The sequence below is a fragment of the Eurosta solidaginis genome, chromosome 4 (assembly GCF_040869045.1).
Source record: "Eurosta solidaginis isolate ZX-2024a chromosome 4, ASM4086904v1, whole genome shotgun sequence".
Taxonomy (NCBI): domain Eukaryota; kingdom Metazoa; phylum Arthropoda; class Insecta; order Diptera; family Tephritidae; genus Eurosta; species Eurosta solidaginis.
The window spans coordinates 26,719,274-26,739,943 of NC_090322.1; the positions used below are offsets into that span (position 1 = coordinate 26,719,274).

General features: G+C 35.4%; 2 protein-coding genes across 3 annotated transcripts in view; one reads left to right on the forward strand and one right to left on the reverse strand.

Moving 5' to 3' along the window:
• The first annotated feature begins 3,798 nt into the window (after nucleotides 1-3,798).
• The window catches only part of LOC137247561 (zinc finger protein 93-like), a 73,005-nt gene continuing 56,133 nt past the window's right edge, over nucleotides 3,799-20,670 (forward strand). The window contains exons 1-2 of the mRNA XM_067778544.1: nucleotides 3,799-4,477; nucleotides 4,653-5,310. Of these exons, the coding sequence (XP_067634645.1) occupies nucleotides 3,917-4,477; nucleotides 4,653-5,310 (1,219 nt within the window). The 5' untranslated portion in view covers nucleotides 3,799-3,916. The remainder of the gene's footprint in view (nucleotides 4,478-4,652; nucleotides 5,311-20,670) is intronic.
• LOC137249431 (zinc finger protein 675) lies at nucleotides 8,277-10,551 on the reverse strand. Of its 2 annotated transcripts, none has more exons than XM_067780916.1 (2): nucleotides 10,010-10,551; nucleotides 8,277-9,792 (listed from the first exon to the last, which is right to left on the reverse strand). In XM_067780916.1, exons 1-2 carry the CDS (start codon nucleotides 10,454-10,456, stop codon nucleotides 9,082-9,084), a joined length of 1,158 nt encoding a protein of 385 aa, XP_067637017.1. In that variant the 5' UTR covers nucleotides 10,457-10,551; the 3' UTR covers nucleotides 8,277-9,081. The 2 variants fall into 2 exon arrangements, with proteins under 2 accessions (XP_067637017.1, XP_067637016.1); XM_067780915.1 differs by having other exon boundaries at nucleotides 8,277-9,795.

Sequence of the window (20,670 nt, forward strand, 5' to 3'; positions counted from 1 at the left end):
TCCAGTACTCAAAGAAAAATTCCCAGAACTAGCGCGTCTCTCTAGCTAAACTTCGATCTGGGTACTGTAACAGGGTAAACTCTACGTATCCAGAATTAACCCCGACATACAACTTGAAAGAACATTGAGCGAATTTTATAATAATATAATAATGGTAATACTCTAGAATAGAGGTCGACTGCTAATACGCGTCCAAAAATATCGTGAGAGGTATCAAACGAAAATAAAAATATTAACTCGTTCAAAAGTTATTAACGAAAAATCGAAACATGGCCCGGGTCCCTCCGAAACCGGGGGTGGCATCCACCTTTCTGCGTTGGCGGTCTTCGGACGCGCTTATAAAAAATTACTCTGGCCGGTCTACCCATGGGGTGGGATCAAAATTAAATGCGTGCAAAATCCCTTTGTACACAAAATTTTTTTCAGTACACAACATTACAACAACCACATGAAAATTGCCATCTTCAACTGCAAATATCTACGGACAGAGACAAACACTTTATTTTCCGCCTTCGGATTATTGTTGTCGAGGTCAATACGCGTCTTTTGACACCCCTCTCTATATTTTTGGACGCGTATTAGCAGTCGACCCCTGTTCTGGACCTTTCCCAGCAATTTTGTTTGTCGTAAAAAATTACGACTTTTATATTATGAGAAAGAACAGGTTAACGTTACAAACAGTTTAGCGTTAACAACTGCACCGAGGCTGTGCCTAGGGATGCATGATACCAAAATTGCAGCTGCAACAAAATCAACAAATCGCTTGCCGGCAGTTCTTGGGAAGAAGATAAAGAAACATACAAAAGGTAATAGTCTAGTTGAGGGGTCGACTGCTAATACGCTACCAAAAATATCGAGAGAGGCGTCAAAAGACGCATATTAATCTCGAGAACAATAATCCGAAGGCGGAAAAGAAAAATTGTATCTCTGCCGGAGATATTTGCAGTTGAAGTTGGCGATTTCCATGTGGTTGTTGTTGTGTTCGTACCCACAAAAAAAATTGTGCATCAGCGTGGCGGTAGCCACGGTTATACCACACACCCGGACTTGGCATGGCGTAGCCTAGGGTTATTTTTTATAAGCGGCCGAAGGCCGCCACCTCAGAAAGGTGTTCTGCGCAAAAATACTATGGATCCGACCCCCGGTTTCGGAGGTACCCGCGGGTCTTTTTTCGGTTTTTCGTTAATATCTTTTGAACGAGTTAATATTTTTATTTTCCGCCTTCGGATTATTAATACTGATGACAATACGCGTCGTTTATAGAGTACATACGTGAGAGTACTTTCCAAAGTACTTTCACTGTAGTACTCCATGGAGCACCCACAGAGGATCATATGCCAAAGTACTAAAGAGGAATTGTGCCGGAAAGAATTATCGGAGTGAATTTAATTTAAAATGAAAGTAAATGAAGAGGGGCAATACAACTTTTATATTTTTTACTACGAATATTCTTATCATAGTGTACCTATACCAAGTGTGTTCACTAAGCGATAAACGTCAAAACTACAAACAGCCTCGCTCACCTGATGGAAATCTCAGGTCTAGAGTCGCATTTTTGGTCTCAACGACAACAGTTTTGACTACCAATCGTATCGACTTTTTCAATTTTTCAATCATTCGGCGCACTCGGTAATGGTATCCATTTTGAATTCGCTGTCATTCCGAATCCAGCGAGTGCCTGTCAGAATGCTTGACAGATAAGTCAACACACTTGTACTTGTACACTATGATTCTTATGTTATTTAGCATTTGCGTGAATAAAGAAACTAATATTTCTCTATACTACAGTATGTATACATAAAAACAGTGCGCGGTTGCATTTTATCAGAGTTGCCATAGTAAAATTTTATTATCAGTTATTTGTATGCAATATTTTACTTTTGGCAACTCTGTTCGATCGTCATCGTGTCGTGATCACGGTCGTTAAAAAATGAGCAATGATCGGCTGATGGTGGTCCGCAAACGCTTTGCAAAGGAGTATTGCTAGAGTACTTCAACATGAAGAAAATGGAACACGTAATCCAACAATTTTTGCAGAGTTATCTGTCAACTGCCTGACAGGATGTTCAATATGGCTACTTTTTAGCGTTTTGACAGGGTGTTCAATATGGCGGCGCCTATCTTCAGCGGATGATAGAAAGAGATACAGAATGAGACAGCGATAGTCAATTACAAATCAGGTGATCCAATCAAAGAGGATAAATATAATAAGAGCCGTCACTCGTTATTTTTTAGGCATTTAATCGATGTAAACTATGACGTAGTCGCTACTTTTGTTTTATGAGGGACATTTTTGAATTGCCTTCCATTTATTCATGCGGTGTTGTCACTTTATGCAAACGTGTTTTTTGGAAAGAGGATTAAATAACTAATTAAATACAGTCGGAAAAATAAACACAAATCACTTTGGAATTTTGACCAAAGAGGATAAATATAATAAGAGCCGTCACTCGTTATTTTTAGGCATTTACTCGATGTAAACTATGAGGTAGTCGCTACTTTTTTTTGGGCGAGATGTTTATAAATATCTTCTATACATTTTCATGGGGTATTTGTGTTTTATTTTTCCGACTGTATTTAATTAATTATTTAATTCTCTTTCCAAAAAACACGTTTGCATAAAGTGACAACACCGCATGGATAAATGGAAGGCAATTCAAAAATGTCCCTCATAAAAAAAGTAGCGACTCCTCATATTTTACATCGAGTAAATGCCTAAAAAATAACGAGTGACTGCTCTTATTATATTTATCCTCTTTGTTTTGACGTCTATGCAGAAGATATCACACTTAAGGCTCCATTACTGATACTTAGCATAGACTTGACTTGGCTTGCGAACTGTCACTTACAGTTCTGTTAAATTAACATTGCATGTTACTGATTACTCAAAACTTAACTTGACTTAGAAGTCTGTTGAATTTTGATTTTCTATGTAAGTTCTAAGTGACGTTTACATTTTGAGATGCCATTTGTTTGTTTTCATTTCATTTTGACATCTTGTCATACAAATTGACATTTATTTAAAAATAAATTTCAACGCTGATTATGATGCCAGATTTTATGCGCCAGGTGGAGTATAATCGTGGCTAAGTTGCCAAGTTTACGCCAAGTCAAGTCAAGTCTGTCCTAAGTATCAGTAATGGAGCCTTTAGTTATCATTCACAATGCCTGCAGGTTTTGGGGAGTGCTATCGATGTTGACGGTCCTTTGCCGGATACAGATCCAGTGACAAAGCACCATCTCAGGAACGATTAATATGCTACATTAAACCTTCTAGGGCACAAGGCTGTTCTTCATGCGATCTACCCGTCTGTCAGCGCACGATGCTGCATCAAAAATCGTATGAGTCGGACTTTTCATTTGGAAATACGCATTTGAGACCAGTGAAAATGTATTAGCTATCATCCGGTGGCAAAATCCTGAGCCAGATAAATAATTTTGCATGTAAATGCAACAACAACGATTTGAGCCAGATAAATCCAGATAGAAGTCTGGTTCAATTTGTGAGCCAGATAATTTGTTAATTACTTTTTAGGTTGGCAACGCAGCCTTTAATATACCAACTTTTTCAAAAATAGATGTCGGTGCTTAGCCTTTCGCCGTATGAGTTAAATGAAAAACAGCGGCGGCATCTGCCTATCACATTTCACGTGTGCAAAAATTTCACGACATCTGCTTCTCAAGTCTCAATGATCCAGAGCATTCCCGTGAGAATTGAGCGTGAGCCGGAGCTGTAAAACTCACTGAAAGACGGCAATTATAAGATTCACTACAGTTGGCAACGCATTCCACCTATAGACGTTAGAAATATTAATCGATTAACTGACTGAATGATTAAATTTTTTTTGTTAATCTTAATAAAATAACTAAAATTAAATAGTATTTTGGTAACAATAACCGTTTTAGCTAAATAGAAATGAATACAGATCAAACAGTTGACCGATTTAACTGTGGTGAAATATTCATCACGAAAAACTATAGTTTAATACTCGAGTGTAAATCATGCATTGACAAATTTGGTGTTTATCCCATATTTTTGGATCATATATTTGACAACCACATTGATGGCTGGTTTGAAAATTCAACAACCACAACAAATTTATCAACGACACAACTGTCTGCAGACAACTCCGCTATACCAAATACTACTGAGACAGTAGAACGGTTTTATTGCGGTGAAATAATTATCACAAGAAATTTTTGTATGATCATTGAGTGTAATGGATGTCGTGGCAAATTTGGTGTGTACCCCGATTTTCTAGAGCATATATTCGATAAGCATTTTGATGATTGGACTTCTAATTCTGTAAGTTTTAACACACCCGGTGTACATGACGAATTGCATGTAGATAATGGCGAGCAATATATCATTTTCGATACAACTGCTGTGAAAGAAGATGGAGCCGTTGACGAACTTATAACAGAAGTACTAGAACCAACGGAGTACGAGGCAGACGATATAGTTATTGAAACAATTGTAAGTTGGGGCGATCCAAAAATTACGTGATACTTATTTTTCTGTCTGTCGGCTCATACCCCCGGTATGACGAATCGTTACCCTTGCTTTTCCACCTAGAAGCGTCACGTCATTTATAGATCGCCCCTTGAATTGTATTTTTGCTACTCGTATATTATAATCTATACATGTATAGGAAGTGGGGTCGCAACAGAAAGCAGTTGATGGTGTAAAAGCTGCAATTAAGCACGTGCGAGGGGTGCGTGCGTTGCCATTACGAAATCGCGATAAGGAACGTAAACATAAATGCAGAATTTGTGGATTAGGATTTTCTCAGCTGTGTAACATGCGTAGCCATGAACAACGACATAATACCATAAAACCATTTACCTGTGTAAAATGCCACAAAGGGTTTTATTCGAATACTGAACTAAAAACTCACCTAAGGAGACATAATGGTGAAAAACCATTTATATGCCCATATTGTGGTAAGGGTTTCGTGACCTCTGGCTTATTAAATATGCATGAAAAACGTCATACGGGCAAAAAAGAACACAAATGCGATAAATGTGATAAGAGCTTTTTTGATTCGTACCAACTAAGAAAGCACACTCTGGTGCACACTAAGGAACGTAATCACTCATGTAAATTGTGTGAGGCCAAATTTACACGGCGGAATACTTTGCGAACTCATATGAAAATACATGAAAATGCACTTGGCTATGAATGTATTATTTGTAATATGCGTTTCAATCAGAGGCCTACACTACTGTGGCATATTAAAAGTAAGCATAAAGTAATGAATAATGGAGAAGACGTAAAGGATTTGAAGGTAGACAACAATTCAGGTGACGACTAGATCGATTAAAATTCAAACATTTTACAATACGGTTCACTACCTATAATTATTTGTATCGAGAATTATCGATGGGGTTATCAAAACTCGAGCTCCGTTTTAAGAATTCGATAGAGAAAATTGAAATTTTGATTTGTCTTTTGATGCACTTCCATTCATTTAAAATTCTTCAGTGCATCAAGGAACACTATTCAATAAAAGAAACTAAATTATGCAAATATGAAGAAATTAAAAATATTTAAGGTTTTTTTTTTTTGAGATTTGATATACATAATGGCTGGAAAGTTTGATCCCACTGCCAGGTAATTCTTCAAACTTGACAAATAATTCAAAAATAGTATTGTAGAATTAGTTCTTGAAAAAACAAATTCCAATCTTGATATGTTTCGAATAATCTTGCAAATTTAAAAATGTTCTCGTTGTATTCTTATATTTTTTATTGAATTAATTCTTGACACAAATTCCAAGCTTTATATTCTTCCTTGTATTTCAAAGTCATTATTTTAAAGTTTAAAGAAACAATATGACAATTTATACTGATTTCCGATCATTTACTGGTGCTCATAAACAACAGCAACTCGACTGCTGAATGGAATATCACCTTATCTCGGCTGCCGTTACAAAAACGCACTATATCAGTGAAGTTTTGGGTAACGTCCATCTCAGGATGCGGTGGAAGAACGCCCGTTTCGCACGGCGTTTCAGAAATGAAATAGGGTGTTGCAACCGAGAGAGGAAGATATTCCACTCAGCAGTCGAATAAATTTTTAAATATACATATAAAAACAATTGCTGCGCGTTAGTCTCAGTAAAACTCAATAACGGCTTTACCGATTTCGAAAATTTTTTTGTTTCGTTCATTTTTTTTTCGTTCGATATTTGGAAAAATTTTTTTTTGGAAAGGTAGGCAGTGCCACGCGCCTTATTAGGAAAAATTCAAACTCTGGAATACCAACTTTTTTTATTTACAGTGCTTCCATATGAGTGAGAGTTATGCGGCAGTTACCCACCGACGTGTGCCGTACGTACGGACGTTTGTCGTACGAAGCACGTTTGACCGAACTCTCAAGCCCGTAGGAATCAATGTGTGCGTCTGTGTACATGTCAGGCAGGCATGCTTAACCAACGAAACGATATCATTTCGTTACGATAATCAACGTTAATAAACGAAACGAAGTCATTTCGGGTAACTGCCGAAGTCATTTCGTTTCGTTTATTAACGTTGATTATCGTAACGAAATGATATCGTTTCGTTGGTTAAGCATGCCTGATGTCAGGGATGCACCTTAACGTTAAGCTAATCGTTTATCAAAAAATTTCCACCGTTTCCGTTGAAACACTTCGAAATATTATCGATAAAGACATTATCAAGATAAATTATGTCTCGTTTTTAACCGAAACGAAAAGCTTTCGTTAACGTTAAAAACGTTAACAAAAACGTGATACTTTATGTTTGAATTGTGCTGGCAATGCTATAGCCATGGTGAAGCCGTAAGGCGGTAACAGCGAGCGGACATACACACAAACTCCATGCAATTTGTGTGTGTAATTCGTTGGTGGTAATATCAAAAATACTCTGAGAAATGTTCGTACTGTCAAAATTCATGAGAAAAGTTGCAATCAGCTTGGCTAATGCTTTCACCTTTATTGACTCCGCCATCAAAATGGATAATATAGCAATGTCAGCATAGTTTGAAATTAATAATCAACATAAACGATTTGATTTCGTTTTGATATGGCAGAAAACGAAACAAAATCATTTCGTTAATTTGACGTTCTTAACGTTAATAAACGAAACGAAATGACTTTGTTTCGTTTATTAACGTTAATTATCGTAACGAAATGATATCGGTTCGTTGGTTAAGCATGCCCGGTACATGTACATAACATATATGTGTGTGTATTGTTTACAACAAAACACTGTTGGCCAGTTTGCATGCATGCTTATGGAAACATCAACTTTTTCCAATTTAATTTTTGATATTGTAAAAGGCCAGAATACATATTAAATAAGTATAAATAGATTACATATTTATAATCAGCACTTTTACATAATTATTTCAAATTATTTTCACAATTTTTCACACTTTAATTAGGTGTTTTTGCATAAAATTGCAAACGGTCAAAAATTAGAGCACAAAAGTTTACTAGGCAACTCTGTCTAGTGAGAGAGCGATCAGCTGACACGTTCTTACGGAAAAAATCCAAATAGTTTTGATTTCTATGTTCCGGGCTACGTACGTACGGTCGTTGCACGTCGGGGAGTTTTCGTTTACATTGCACACTCATAAAAAGATAGGTCGTGTCAGCTACGTTAAAAACGTTAACAAAAACGTGATACTTTATGTTTGAATTGTGCTGGCAATGCTATAGCCATGGTGAAGCCGTAAGGCGGTAACAGCGAGCGGACATACACACAAACTCCATGCAATTTGTGTGTGTAATTCGTTGGTGGTAATATCAAAAATACTCTGAGAAATGTTCGAAATTATTCGAAATAATTATGTAAAGGTGCAGATTATAAATATGTAATATATTTATATTTATTTAATATTAATTCCAGCCTTTTACAACATCAAAAACTAAATTGGAAAAAGTTGATGTTTCCCATAAGCATGCATGCAAAATGGGCAATGGCAACAGTGCTTATCTGTAAACAATACACACACAAATATGTTATTTACATGTACACAGACGCACACATTGATTCCTACGGGCTTGAGAGTTCGGTCAAACGTGCTTCGTACGACAAACGTCCGTACGTACGGCACACGTCGGTGAGTAACTGCCGCATTAGTTGCTGGGAATAAGGGATGAAAAAGAATAAAGAGAAAATTGAGGATAAAGTATACGAGAACGGTATAGATAAAGAAAAAAGAAGGCAAACCAATTTTCGTAAAGAACAAAGTCTGTCGGTACACTAGTTAATTACAAAAGCTTTGATTTAATAAATTGGCCAGTCGATTTCTTTTTGATCTTAAACTTTAGTTTTATTTTACATGTAATAATTAAAAAAAAGGCGACTGAGTGTGGTATCACCGTAAGTAGGCTCCTAGAGACAGTTCTGTTAGTATTTTGTCGTTTGTCACATCTATACAAACAATAAATAAATATTTCTCAAATTCTCTTGGCCGTGTTGAAGGTTGGGCGGTCACGATCAACATAAAACTCATTACCGAGGAAAACATCAAGTTGGGGGTGCAGGCAAATAAAAGTAATACGTTCCTGGTGGCCCCAATTTCGGTCGATAGCTCCTCTACCTTCTAAGATATCACAAACAGCACAAAATCCACATATCAGGTTTACTTAACAATAATAATATTGTATGGCTCAAAGTTTGGCGCTTTCTTCTTAGTTGGCATGGTATCGAACAAAATAGGAGTCCACTTCAAAGCCCTGGTGATCACTTCTGATTTGATGCGCATATTGTACCAACAGTTAAGTTGTTTAGTAGTTCAAATTTTGATCGATACTCTGAATCGACAGAAGTATCGTCGAATTAGGCATCTTTGTTTGATCCCAATATTGTAAAAAGGTTTTGGAACCCGACTGTTTCAAAGGGACCTTTTCATTTGGTAACCGGACTATGACAGGTGAATTCCCTTACTGTATAGACTTGCACCAACTCATATATCCTCGTATTGATCTTATTCAAAGTATAAGAAATCGTTGCCCTCTTGTCAAAAGCATGTATGTACATTTTCACGAACCGAGCAGATGTGACCGAACAAAAAGCTGAAGTTCTAACGGAGCTGAATCCGATGAGTCTTCATTCTACACTTTTTTCAATATTGCAAGTATGTATAATTTTATGCGTCTCCAGCTGTTTCTCATCAACAAATTTCTTACCACATTGTTCACAAAATATTTTTGACGCTTTGTAGTGTTTCTTAAACTTATGCGTACTTAACATAGAAGCAGTGCGATAGCGTTTCATACACAAATCACATTGAAATGGCAACGTTGCATCATCTGCCTTATTATGAACTTTACGTTTATGTGTATCCATTTGATTGACTGTATAAAAATGTTTATCGCATTCATCGCAGGGTATATGACGCTCCTGTGTATGCCTCAATTCGTGGCTTAGCAATGCGGCTCGACGCGTAAAGCATTTGTCACAAAATTTACAAATGAATTCTTCAAGATTATGCTTATGTGTATTCCTATGGCGTGCCAATGTTGTTATTGCACGAAATTGTCGACCACAAATTTCACATTGATGTGGCTTGGAGCCGGTGTGTATATTGAGATGAGTATCCAGTTGTAGACGACGGCGAAAGGTTTTACCACAATATGTGCACATATTTGGTGTATGGCGTGCCCTGTAAAGGCGTTTTTTAGTATTTATCAATACTTCTGGTTCATGGGACTTTGACACGTTAGGCAATATTGAACACAATTGATCAGTATCTGTTTTGGGTAGCTTTTGGTTATTGTGCTCAGAAGCGGTTCTACTTTCTGATGTTTTGTTATTGCTCTTCTAAAATAATTTTTTTTAGTATGTACATGACATAGAGTAAAAGTCAAAAACAGCAGACGGCCGATTATACGCGGGGAGGTGTCCACCTTCAGACTGTTCATAGTGAGGTCATAACGTGTCTCTTGATACCTCTTCCTATAATTTTGGACGCGTATTAGCGTCGACCGTTGTTCAAGACTTTTACCCAAGTTAATGCATTTCCTGTGAGGCTTACCCTCGCATCCAATTTTATTTTGTGTTCTACTTCTTGTGTTCCAATCATACATTTGGAAATTTGTTCTTTTTCAATAAGCACACGTTTGTTTACATATTTCACGACTTTTGCTGCTTCCCTTTCAGTCACCAATGTATTAAGCGCCTCCTCATCTGTTCCTTTTATGGCTTCTACCACTTTGAGTTTCAATGGATCAATCTTTCCATGGAAACTCATCGCGTTATAACACGAATCATTTAACGCGAATTCTTCTGTTGCTCGTGACGTGTTTACAAAATTTCCAACATGTTCGTAAAAGTGTGCACAAAAGTCGTCATATGAACACGTTTTCATGCCACAAAACGAGCAGAAAATTGAAAATGTTGAATCTTGGTAATGAATTTCTGCACATTTTGATTTTGAAGAGCTACTGTTGAAGCAGCTCGCCTGCCGAACGACCTTAAACATAACTATTAATATTGGCGTTTGTACATAAAAACATATTGTAAATTTAGGTTGCTTTCATTGTGAATTCATACAATAAAAAATCTTCCCATTCCTCCATTGCCCATACCTACCTGTCAAATAATAGCTTCGTTCGGGTATTCCACATGGTTCAATTATGTACAGGTTGGCTCATCTCATCAGCTGATTTTGTTTATGTCATTGCATGGTCGAAGGGATTGTCAAAAGGAGATGGCAAACTCAAAATGAAACCAGCACATTGGCAACATTTTACTTATGCGGCAGTTACCCACCGACGTGTGCCGTACGTAAGGACGTTTGTCGTACGAAGCACGTTTGACCGAACTCTCAAGCCCGTAGGAATCAATGTGTGCGTCTGTGTACATGTACATAAGATATTTGTGTGTGTATTGTTTACAGATAAGCACTGTTGCCATTGACCATTTTGCATGTATGCTTATGGAAACATCAACTTTTTCCAATTTAATTTTTGATATTGTAAAAGGCCGGAATACATATTGAATAAGTATAAATAGATTAAATATTTATAATCAGCACTTTTACATAATTATTTCGAATTATTTCCACAATTTTTCAAACTTTAATTAGCGTTTTTGCATAAAATTGCAAACGGTCAAAAATTAGCGCACAAAAGTTTACTAGGCAACTCTGTCTAGTGAGAGAGCGATCAGCTGACACGTTCTTACGGAAAAAATCAAAATTGTTTTGATTTCTACGTTCCGGGCTACGTACGTACGGTCGTTGCACGTCGGTGAGTTTTCGTTAACATTGCACACTCATAAGATAGGTCGTGTCAGCTGACATGTTTTTTCTACGTACGTTCGTGGGTAACTGCCGGATTACGCATACAAAAACTGCTAAGTTTTATGTTTCCATTCGCACCAACACCAATACACAGATTTTGACGATTTGAACAGACATATTTTGTTGCTTTACAGATGAGCCAACCTGTATATAGTTGAACCATGGGTATTCCAGTTTCTGTTGATCTTGCAAATTTTGCAGGTTTTTCTCATTGTATACTATATAGTTTGGCAGCTTAAATAGAGGTTATGTTGCGAATAGGGTGGAAGGCAGTGGACTAGGCAGTCGAATGTCATATAATGAAGGAATGGTGGTCGGAGTTTTTTCAAAGTTAAAAAAAAATGATAAAGCTTTAATATAAATAAAACTATTGTTTTAATAACAACAAAAACGCCTTATATATTCTATATACATAAATTCGTAAGGATTATCTCACTTTAAAATTTGAGTTAAATAATCTAAAGTTTTTGTTTGAAACTGAGTCGAGAACTGTGCGTGTGAATGTGCAAATTTTCACCGATCAGCTGTTAGTTGCGAAGAAAAAGAGAGAGTAAACAGAAAAACAGCTGATCGAAAAACTGCTGGGCTCGAATCCATGGTTCAACTATATACATAATTGAACCATGGCTCGAATCGTAACACACGACCTTGGATCGGCAACCACACGAAAGAAAATTACGTGATACGTCAAACGTATAAACAAAATGGGATTATAACATACGATCACAAAGGGAACTGAATTTCTTTTCAATTCCCCTTCAAAAAACGCGAGTACTCCATAAATAATGTAAGGAATACTCCTTTGGGAGTATAGGATTGTTCCAAAACTAATCTGTATACATACAAAAAATGTGCTCCAATTAACATTGCGATGTCCTAGGAGAGGAGTAGGTGATCCCATTCGCTTTGTTTGTGATTATTCCATAGAGTACATACGTCAGAGTACTTTCCAAAGTACTTTCACTGTTGTACTCCATGGAGCACCCACAGAGGATCATATGCCAAAGTATTAAAGAGGAATTGTGTCGGAAAGAATTATCGGAGTGAATTTAATTTAAAATGAAAGAAAATGAAGAGGGGCAATGTAACTTTTATATTTTTTACTACGAATATTCTTATAGCCCGCGGTACAATGACATTTTTCATATAGATGTGTTTAACACAAGCATTCCAATAACATCGCCACAATCAACCAAGATGTTGCGTTTGTAAATATGAAGGAACTTCAGACGTGGCAATTGAAGTTTATTACGCCTTGCCCATTCACATAAAACATTTTGCGAAGCACTGGTATAAACATTATTCCCATTAATAAATTATTATTCCCTTACAACAAAGATACTTGCTAACATATTTTGTGTCGTATTCATTTGTTATATTACAGTTTTTACCTGCGAAAAATGTTAGAAAATTTACCAACTAGTGAGACAAATAATTTCACTTGCAAAGTGTGTCAACACCCTTAACCAAAACAAATGTCACATTCTTCTTCTTATGCTTTGCTTGTAACAAAATTTGGGAGATGGCTACTTTTCAATATCAGATGGCGCCAGTGTCGCTCATTCTACCGTCTCCATAAAAATGCGTGCAATCTACTCAAATGCATAAGTTTGTGTTAAGCTCATCTATATGAAAAAGTGCTTATGTGTCGGGGCTTTATGTTATTTAGCATTTGCGTGAATAAAGAAACTTATATTTCTCTATACTACAGTATGTATACATAAAACCAGTGCGCGGTTGCATTTTATAAGAGTTGCCATAGTAAAATTTTATTATCAGTTATTTGTATGCAATATTTTTACTTTTGGTAACTCTGTTCGATCGTCATCGTGTCGTGATCACGGTCGTTAAAAAACGAGCAATGATCGGCTGATGGTGTTCCGCAAACGCATTGCAAAGGAGTAGTGTTAGAGTCATTGTAAATTTTACCAAGTAGCGCAACTAACAGCTGATCGGTGAAAATTCGCACATTCACACGCACAGTTCTCGACTCAGTTTCAAACAAAAACTTTAGATTATTTAACTCAAATTTTAAAGTGAGATAATCCTTACCAATTTATGTACGTAGAATATATAAGGCGTTTTTGTTGTTATTAAAACAATAGTTTTATTTTTATTAAAGCTTTTATCATTTTTTTTTTTAACTTTGAAAAAACTCCGAGCACCATTCCTTCATTATATGACATTCGGCTGCCTAGTCCACTGCCTTCCACTCTATTCGCAACATAACCTCTACTTAAGCTGCCAAACTATATAGTAAACAATGGTTAGAGTACTTCAACATGAAGAAAATGGAACACGTAATCCAACAATTTTTGCTGGTTCACAATACATTTTACGATCCACATTAGTTTGGATTGTATTTTTAGCTCACAATAGATTTTGAACTGTCAAATTGGTTGCCAAAAGTATAAAAAAATGAAATAACTGCTGTGGACCCAATTTTATTGTTTTGTTTGAGCTCCAGTAATAGCGAAGGCGATGAAAAGATAGTCCGAAGGCGGTTAAGAGAGTGTAGTAACCATTTGGACTTATCGAACAAAGCTTAAGCATATCATTTATGCATTATTCCTTTGTAACGAAAAATAATTGCAGTTTCTTGAATAGATTTCGCTTAATTTACGAAACTTTTAGTTACTTTCTGTAGAAGTTAAATTTGAAGCAAGCCGATACCAAAGCGGGTGTCTCGCCATGAATTCCGCCAATATTTCCTTTTGGCTGGATTAAGCTTGTTTGAATCCGACCTTTGTTAATATGTAATAAGAGTTTGAAATTTTATATCAGACCCATTCTAAATATTTTCGCGGAATTTTGTTCTCGCGGATTTTTTTATTCCTAGGGAGAAGAATAATTGGGGAATAGGAATTTCGAATTTTCGAACTCAGCTGTTTTGTGAATTGAAATTTCGTTGCGCATTTCTAATTTCGTTTAAAAAATTGAAAAGTTTAATTATTGTTGCAAATTTGTTTGAAATTAAGAAATAAAATATAAACAATGCACAGTATTGTATTTCATGTGTTATTCACTGAAATGAGTAATGAATTTGTGCCACAGCAACATCAACAGAGGAGCATAAGAAGAAAAAGACGGCAAGATAACACAAATCCGCTGGAGTTGCCTGCTTTCATTCAGCAAAGCAATTTTCTAGCGGCCAAGTCGAGTTGAGTTCGCCTTTCGCCATATGCCAAAATCTATTTAAGCTTTCTTAAAAATCCTTGCGCAATTTCTGGATGGCTGCATCTAATATACCAAGAGCTCTTCTGTTGCTTATGATATACTTTTCTACTTAAAATAAAGACTATTGTGGTTGTTGTATTAACAGTGAGAATATTGTGGTAGAATTTACACTCATATTTTAGCACAAATTTGTACAAATAAGTGTCCTTTCTTAAAAGAACCAATTTCCTTTAACTATTTTGATGCATTCCCTTTAATTTAACAAGTGAAAAAACTTCTATGAAATGGGAGAGAAATCTCCCTCTCCCTCATATTCATAATACCTACTTTTCTCCCATAACCGGTTTCCGCTTTTTCGAACATTGTTCAGAATAGGAGGAAATGGAGAAGAGAAAAAACTCACAAGGAATTTTTATTTAGAATACGAGGAATGGGAGAAGGGAAAAACCTCGCACGGAATTTTTGTTTAGAATCGGGCTGTATATTTTTTTTTTTATTCAAATATTTAAAGAATTTTCTTACATTTTCAATAAAATTAATTTTTATGTATACGATCGCCAGTTTGTGTTCGAATGAAAGTGGAACGTAACGTGTACGTTCAATCACTCATCACGTATCCAAAATTACGATCGAAGTAGTACGTTCACGTATGTCATAATCCGAAAATCATGTTTTTACGTGACGAGTTATACGATCACGGATGTTACAATTTGGCCCCTGGTTGTAATTTACGCAAATTGCGAAATTTAATTCAAGTATTGCAGCCTGAAAATAAAGCATGGAAGAAGTATGTGTTAATGAAAATAATGAGGACATCTCGATGAATTGGTGTCTGGGGATCACTTAACTTCTAAATTGTTCGAGCTTTCCATTTTTTCAACTTCTTATAATTTTTTGTACCGCCAAAAATTCATCAGCTGTTCGCAAATTGTGATAGTTTTTGATGGATTTCTGTTCGCGTACTTTTTTACATAATTTTCTTTATGAGAGGAAACAGCTGATAGTTGAGAGGATTTTGGTCATTGTTTACTATATAGTTTGGCAGCTTAAATTGAGGTTATGTTGCGAATAGAGTGGATGCACTCAAATTCAGTGAAAGAGACACTCGAATGGAGTGGAATGAAGAACAGTAGGAAGCATTGTTTACTATATAGCATGGTTCAACTATATGGTTGGCTCATCTGTAAAGCAACAAAATATGTCTGTTCAAATTGTCAAAATCTGTGTATTGGTGTTGGTGCGAATGGTATGGAATGGAAACATAAAACTTAGCAGTTTTTGTATGTGTAAGAAAATGTTGCCAATGTGTTGGTTTCATTTTGAGTTTCCCATCTCCTTTTGACAATCCCTTCGGCCATGCAATGAAATAAATAAAATCAGCTGATGGGATGAGCCAACCATATAATTGAACCATGCTATATAGTTTGGCAGCTTAATTCGAGGTTATGTTGCGAATAGAGTGGAAGGCACTCGCAGGCCGTGAAAATAGGCACTCGAATGGAGTGGAATGAAGAACAGTAGGAAGACCGGAGTTGCTTTGGATCAATTCTTGCATCAATATTAAAGATACATTTAAAAAAAATAATTAAATACTTAAGTATAAGCAAACATTTTCTTTCAATTACTGCAATTAAGGTGTCCTAGATGCTATATATTCCAAAATTATAACATTTTATGTCTGTTTATAAATTTAACTTCAATTTCCGTAATATGGCCATTAGTGATGTTTGTGTGTGTGTGCAAATTTTGAGCGATCAGCTGTTAGTTGCGCTACTTGGTAAAGTTTACAATGCACTTGTACTTGTACCATGGTTCAATTATGTACAGGTTGGCCCATCTCATCAGCTGATTTTATTTATGTCATTGCATGGTCGAAAGGATTGTCAAAAGGAGATGGCAAACTCAAAATGAAAGCAACTCATTGGCAACATTTTACTTACACATACAAAAACTACTAAGTTTTATGTTTCCATTCCATACCATTCGCACCAACACCAATACACAGATTTTGACAATTTGAACAGACATATTTTGTTGCTTTACAGATGAGCCAACCTCTATATAGTTGAACCATGATCACCTGTTAAATCGCTGTTCGATTTAGTGGTGGGTAATGACACTATTTTTTGAGTGTTAACACAGTAGCACAGGCACACTTTGCAGTGTTAACACATTGTGTTGACACAATTGTGTTATAACTGATTATCGAAAGTCGATATGAGTGTAGGCACAATATCAGAGCACAGTACTGTGTTACTTACCTCTAACGCCACGTTTGACGCCATTTAGAAGATTAAATCATGGCAACATTTATCTTCTTTCATACTCCAATTTTTCAAAGTCATATCATCTGATCAAGAGGAGAGCCCCTGTGGACACCATTTTTTTATGAAAAAATAAAAATTATGAGAGCGTGTATCATGTGTATAAATATGTTTTGAGTGAAGTGTCATTGGAAAGCAATACAATCAACACACAAGCACAATGGACTATGTATGTATGTGCACTTACGATCTGAGTGTCATTCTCTGTGCTATAGAGCGTGTGTAAGACGACCATCGTCACGGTCGCCATGTAAGATGACCATCGTGGTCATCTTTATTCTTGCGTCGTAGTTGACGCAGGTTATCGCCCAAACGCCTTAACGCAACTTAAGTGAGGCACACAATACTAATTGCGTAGACTTCTCGCACACACACCGATTTCAATATAAAACACAAGAACTGATGAACTTTACTTTTTAAGTATCGTCTTTTTAAAATTTATTCGTTGAATATAAAAATGTTCACAAACTTAGAAATTTAACACATATATATGTATATGTGTGAGCTGCTTAAAACTTTTACTTCTTGTCGAGTTGAATGCGCGAAATTAATTGGCGTCATTCAAAGTGACGTTTATGAAGGTAACCCTCATTGTGAGTGATTGGTGTGGTCAAAAAATTGACGTGGTTAATATTTAATGATTGATGTTATGGTCACTCAACACTTATCATAAGGGTTGCCTTACATCATCCCCCTTTGGAAAAGAAGAATTGGCCAAATTCTTCTGTCCCAAACGTGATGTATTTTATCTTAATAAAAGTTTAAGACTGTTAAACTAAATTTAAATCTACATCTATGTTTAGATCTAAATTAAAAATGAAATTCTAAAGTCTAATTCTAAAGTAGGACTTAAATTTAATTTTTATAATTAAAAACAATTTTTTTGTGTTTTAATTCTACTGTATGAATTAAGTTCTTAATTTTTAATGATTGTTTAAATTTATTTGATTTCATTGTCTTTTTTTCAGGTTTGGAAGAAAAACATTTTATTCCTAATTTAATAATAGAGATTAACTTTAAATAATCTTGAATTTAAAAATTTAATTTAATTAATTTTTCTTATTCTATTTTTATGTACTATTTTTTTCTTTTTCGTTTCGTCATCAATTAACGTGACGTTTACGCCGTCAATACCTATTACGGTATACGGACCAATATAGATACTACTATGCTTGTCGCGGGGTTCTTTTTCAAGCAATACCTTGTCAAATACCTTGACAGATATTGGTTGTGAACTTTTGTTATATCCGGTTTGATTTTTTAATTTGTGTTCTGTAACTGTTTTATTCGCTAATTCGTGAGTTTTTTGAAAACGAAATTTAACTTCTTTCGAATAGTTTTCTATGTTATAAATCGGGTCTATTTTATCGGTTTGCAGTTCTTTTGGTAAATTAGCTGTTTTGCCAAAGACTAATTCATATGGTGAGAATTTATTATCGAATACTGTGTTTGTTGTTGTGTTATGAAGAAAAGTGAAATATTTCAAGTAAACATCCCAGTCGGAAAAATTGGGATTTAGAAAAGATCTTAAATATTCATTGAAAACTCTGTGATTTCGCTCTACTGTGCCAAGAGTTTCATGATGGTACGCTGTGGAAAATTTATGTTCTATTTTTAATAGTTTTGTTAACTCTGAAAAAATTTCATTTTTGTATTCGGTACCTAAATCAGTTTTAATCGTCTTCATAATGCCATATATTAGTATGAAATTTTCAAAAATAGCTGATGCGACCGTTTTTGCACTTTTGTCAGGTATCGCAATCGTTACTAAGTATTTGCTGAGATCGCATATAATGGTGACAGCGAACTTGTTACCATTATCGGATTGAGGTAGAGGTCCTATAGTGTCAATGACAACAATGTCGAATGGCTTACATGGTGTTTCGGTTAGGACTAAATTTTCTTTTGTTTTTGGCTTAACCTTATTCAAAAGACATTTTTCGCAGTTTTTAACAAATTTCGCTATATCGCGCGTCATGCCTTTCCAATAATATTTGGTTCTGAGTTTTGCATAAACTTTTTTGCTACCGAAATGTCCTCCTAAAATTGGGTCGGTATGGTAAGTTGTTATTAATTGTTGTTTTTTGTCTTCGTCTGTCACAGTTTCTACGGGTTCGGTTAGGACGATTTCTAAATGTTTTAAAATTTTATTCCCAGTGGTTTTCAGATCTGATATCGAAAAATATTTAAAAAGATTATCATTTTTTTGCAATTCAATTATATTAATATTGCGCTTGCCAGCTTCTTTTTGTAGCTTCAAAAGTAATTCATCTAAATGTATTATTTTGTTAGCACACGCAACCTTAATTAACTCAATCTTTTTGTGTTTTAAATGCGCATTTAATTCAAAATTCGTAATTTTACCACTTTTATCATAATTTATTTGTGATTTTACTCTGGGTATTTTCTTTGAAAATTTGTTTGAAAAATTATCATAAACTTGTAATTTTATGTTTTCTTTTACTTTTTCTTCTTTGAGTATTTCTTGTTGCATTAATTGTTCTTGTTTTGTCTGTGATCTTGTCTGTACTGCTAAAATTGATGTTCCTGAATTTTTTATTTCTTCTATTGTGATGCGAGAGAGTGCATCTGCTCCTACGTTCGTTTTACCTTTTATGTATTCAATAGTGAAGTTGTACTCTGCCAGTTCAAGTCTGATACGTGAAAGTTTTGAAGAGGGATCTTTCATATTGAACAAGTAAACTAATGGACGATGATCGGACTTGACTGTAAAGTGTGTGCCATATATGTATGGTCTGAACTGTTTTATTGCAAAAAATATAGCTAAAAGCTCTAACTCAATTATTGATTTCTTTTGTTCTGAATTATTAAATGATTTGGACGCGAAACAAATTGGTAAGTCAATGCCATCTTTATTTTGACTTAAAATGGCACCACAACCAATTTTTGAAGCGTCGACAGTAATTATAAATTCCTTTTTGAAGTCTGGGTATTGGAGAATTTGAGGAGAAATTAAAGATTTTCGAAGTTTTTCAAATGCTATATCACATGATTGATCCCATTTAAATTCCACTCTTTTCCTGCTAAGTTTATTTAAAGGTGCTGCTATGGAAGCAAAATTTGGTATAAACCTTCTGTAATAATTGGCGAATGCCACGAATCGTCTTACTGCATCTTTATCGCAAGGTTTCGGATATTTTTTTATTGCAATTATTTTGGAATCGTCTGGAAGTAGACCTTTTGACGAACATTTGTGTCCTAGGAAAGTGACTTCTGAACGCATGAAGTTGCATTTTTCGGGATTAAGACGCAAATTAAATTTTTTGCATGTTTGAAAGACTTGTTCTAAATTTTTAAGATGGTGAGCTTCGCTGCACCCAATGACTATAAGATCATCGACATATAAAAAGGCTTGGTTTGGAGAAATTCCTGAAAAGGCAATTGACATCATTCTTGAGAATGAATTCGGAGCTACGTTTAAGCCGAATGGTAAAACTTTCCATCGAAAAGCACCGCGATCAGTGCTGAATGAAGTGATGTCTCTAGAATCTTTATTTAATGGGATTTGGTGAAAACCTGAATACAGATCCAATGTAGAAAAATATTTGGCTCTGCCTAGATTATCAAGAATATCGTCTATTCGTGCAAGTGGGAATTTGTCTGCTATCAATTTTTTGTTTACGGCTCTAAAGTCAACACACATCCTGTAGGATTTCTGTCCATTTGGGTTTTTCTTTGGCACAAGTATCAATGGACTATTATAGTTGGAATAGCTGTGTTCTATAAGATCGTTTTGCAATAAATTATCAACTTGTTTATTAATTTCCTCTCTCTGACAATATGGTAAACGGTAGTTTTTTATGTAAACAGGATTTGTATCTGTCAATCGTAATTTCTGTTCATAAAAGTTGTTAAGTGTCATACGATCGG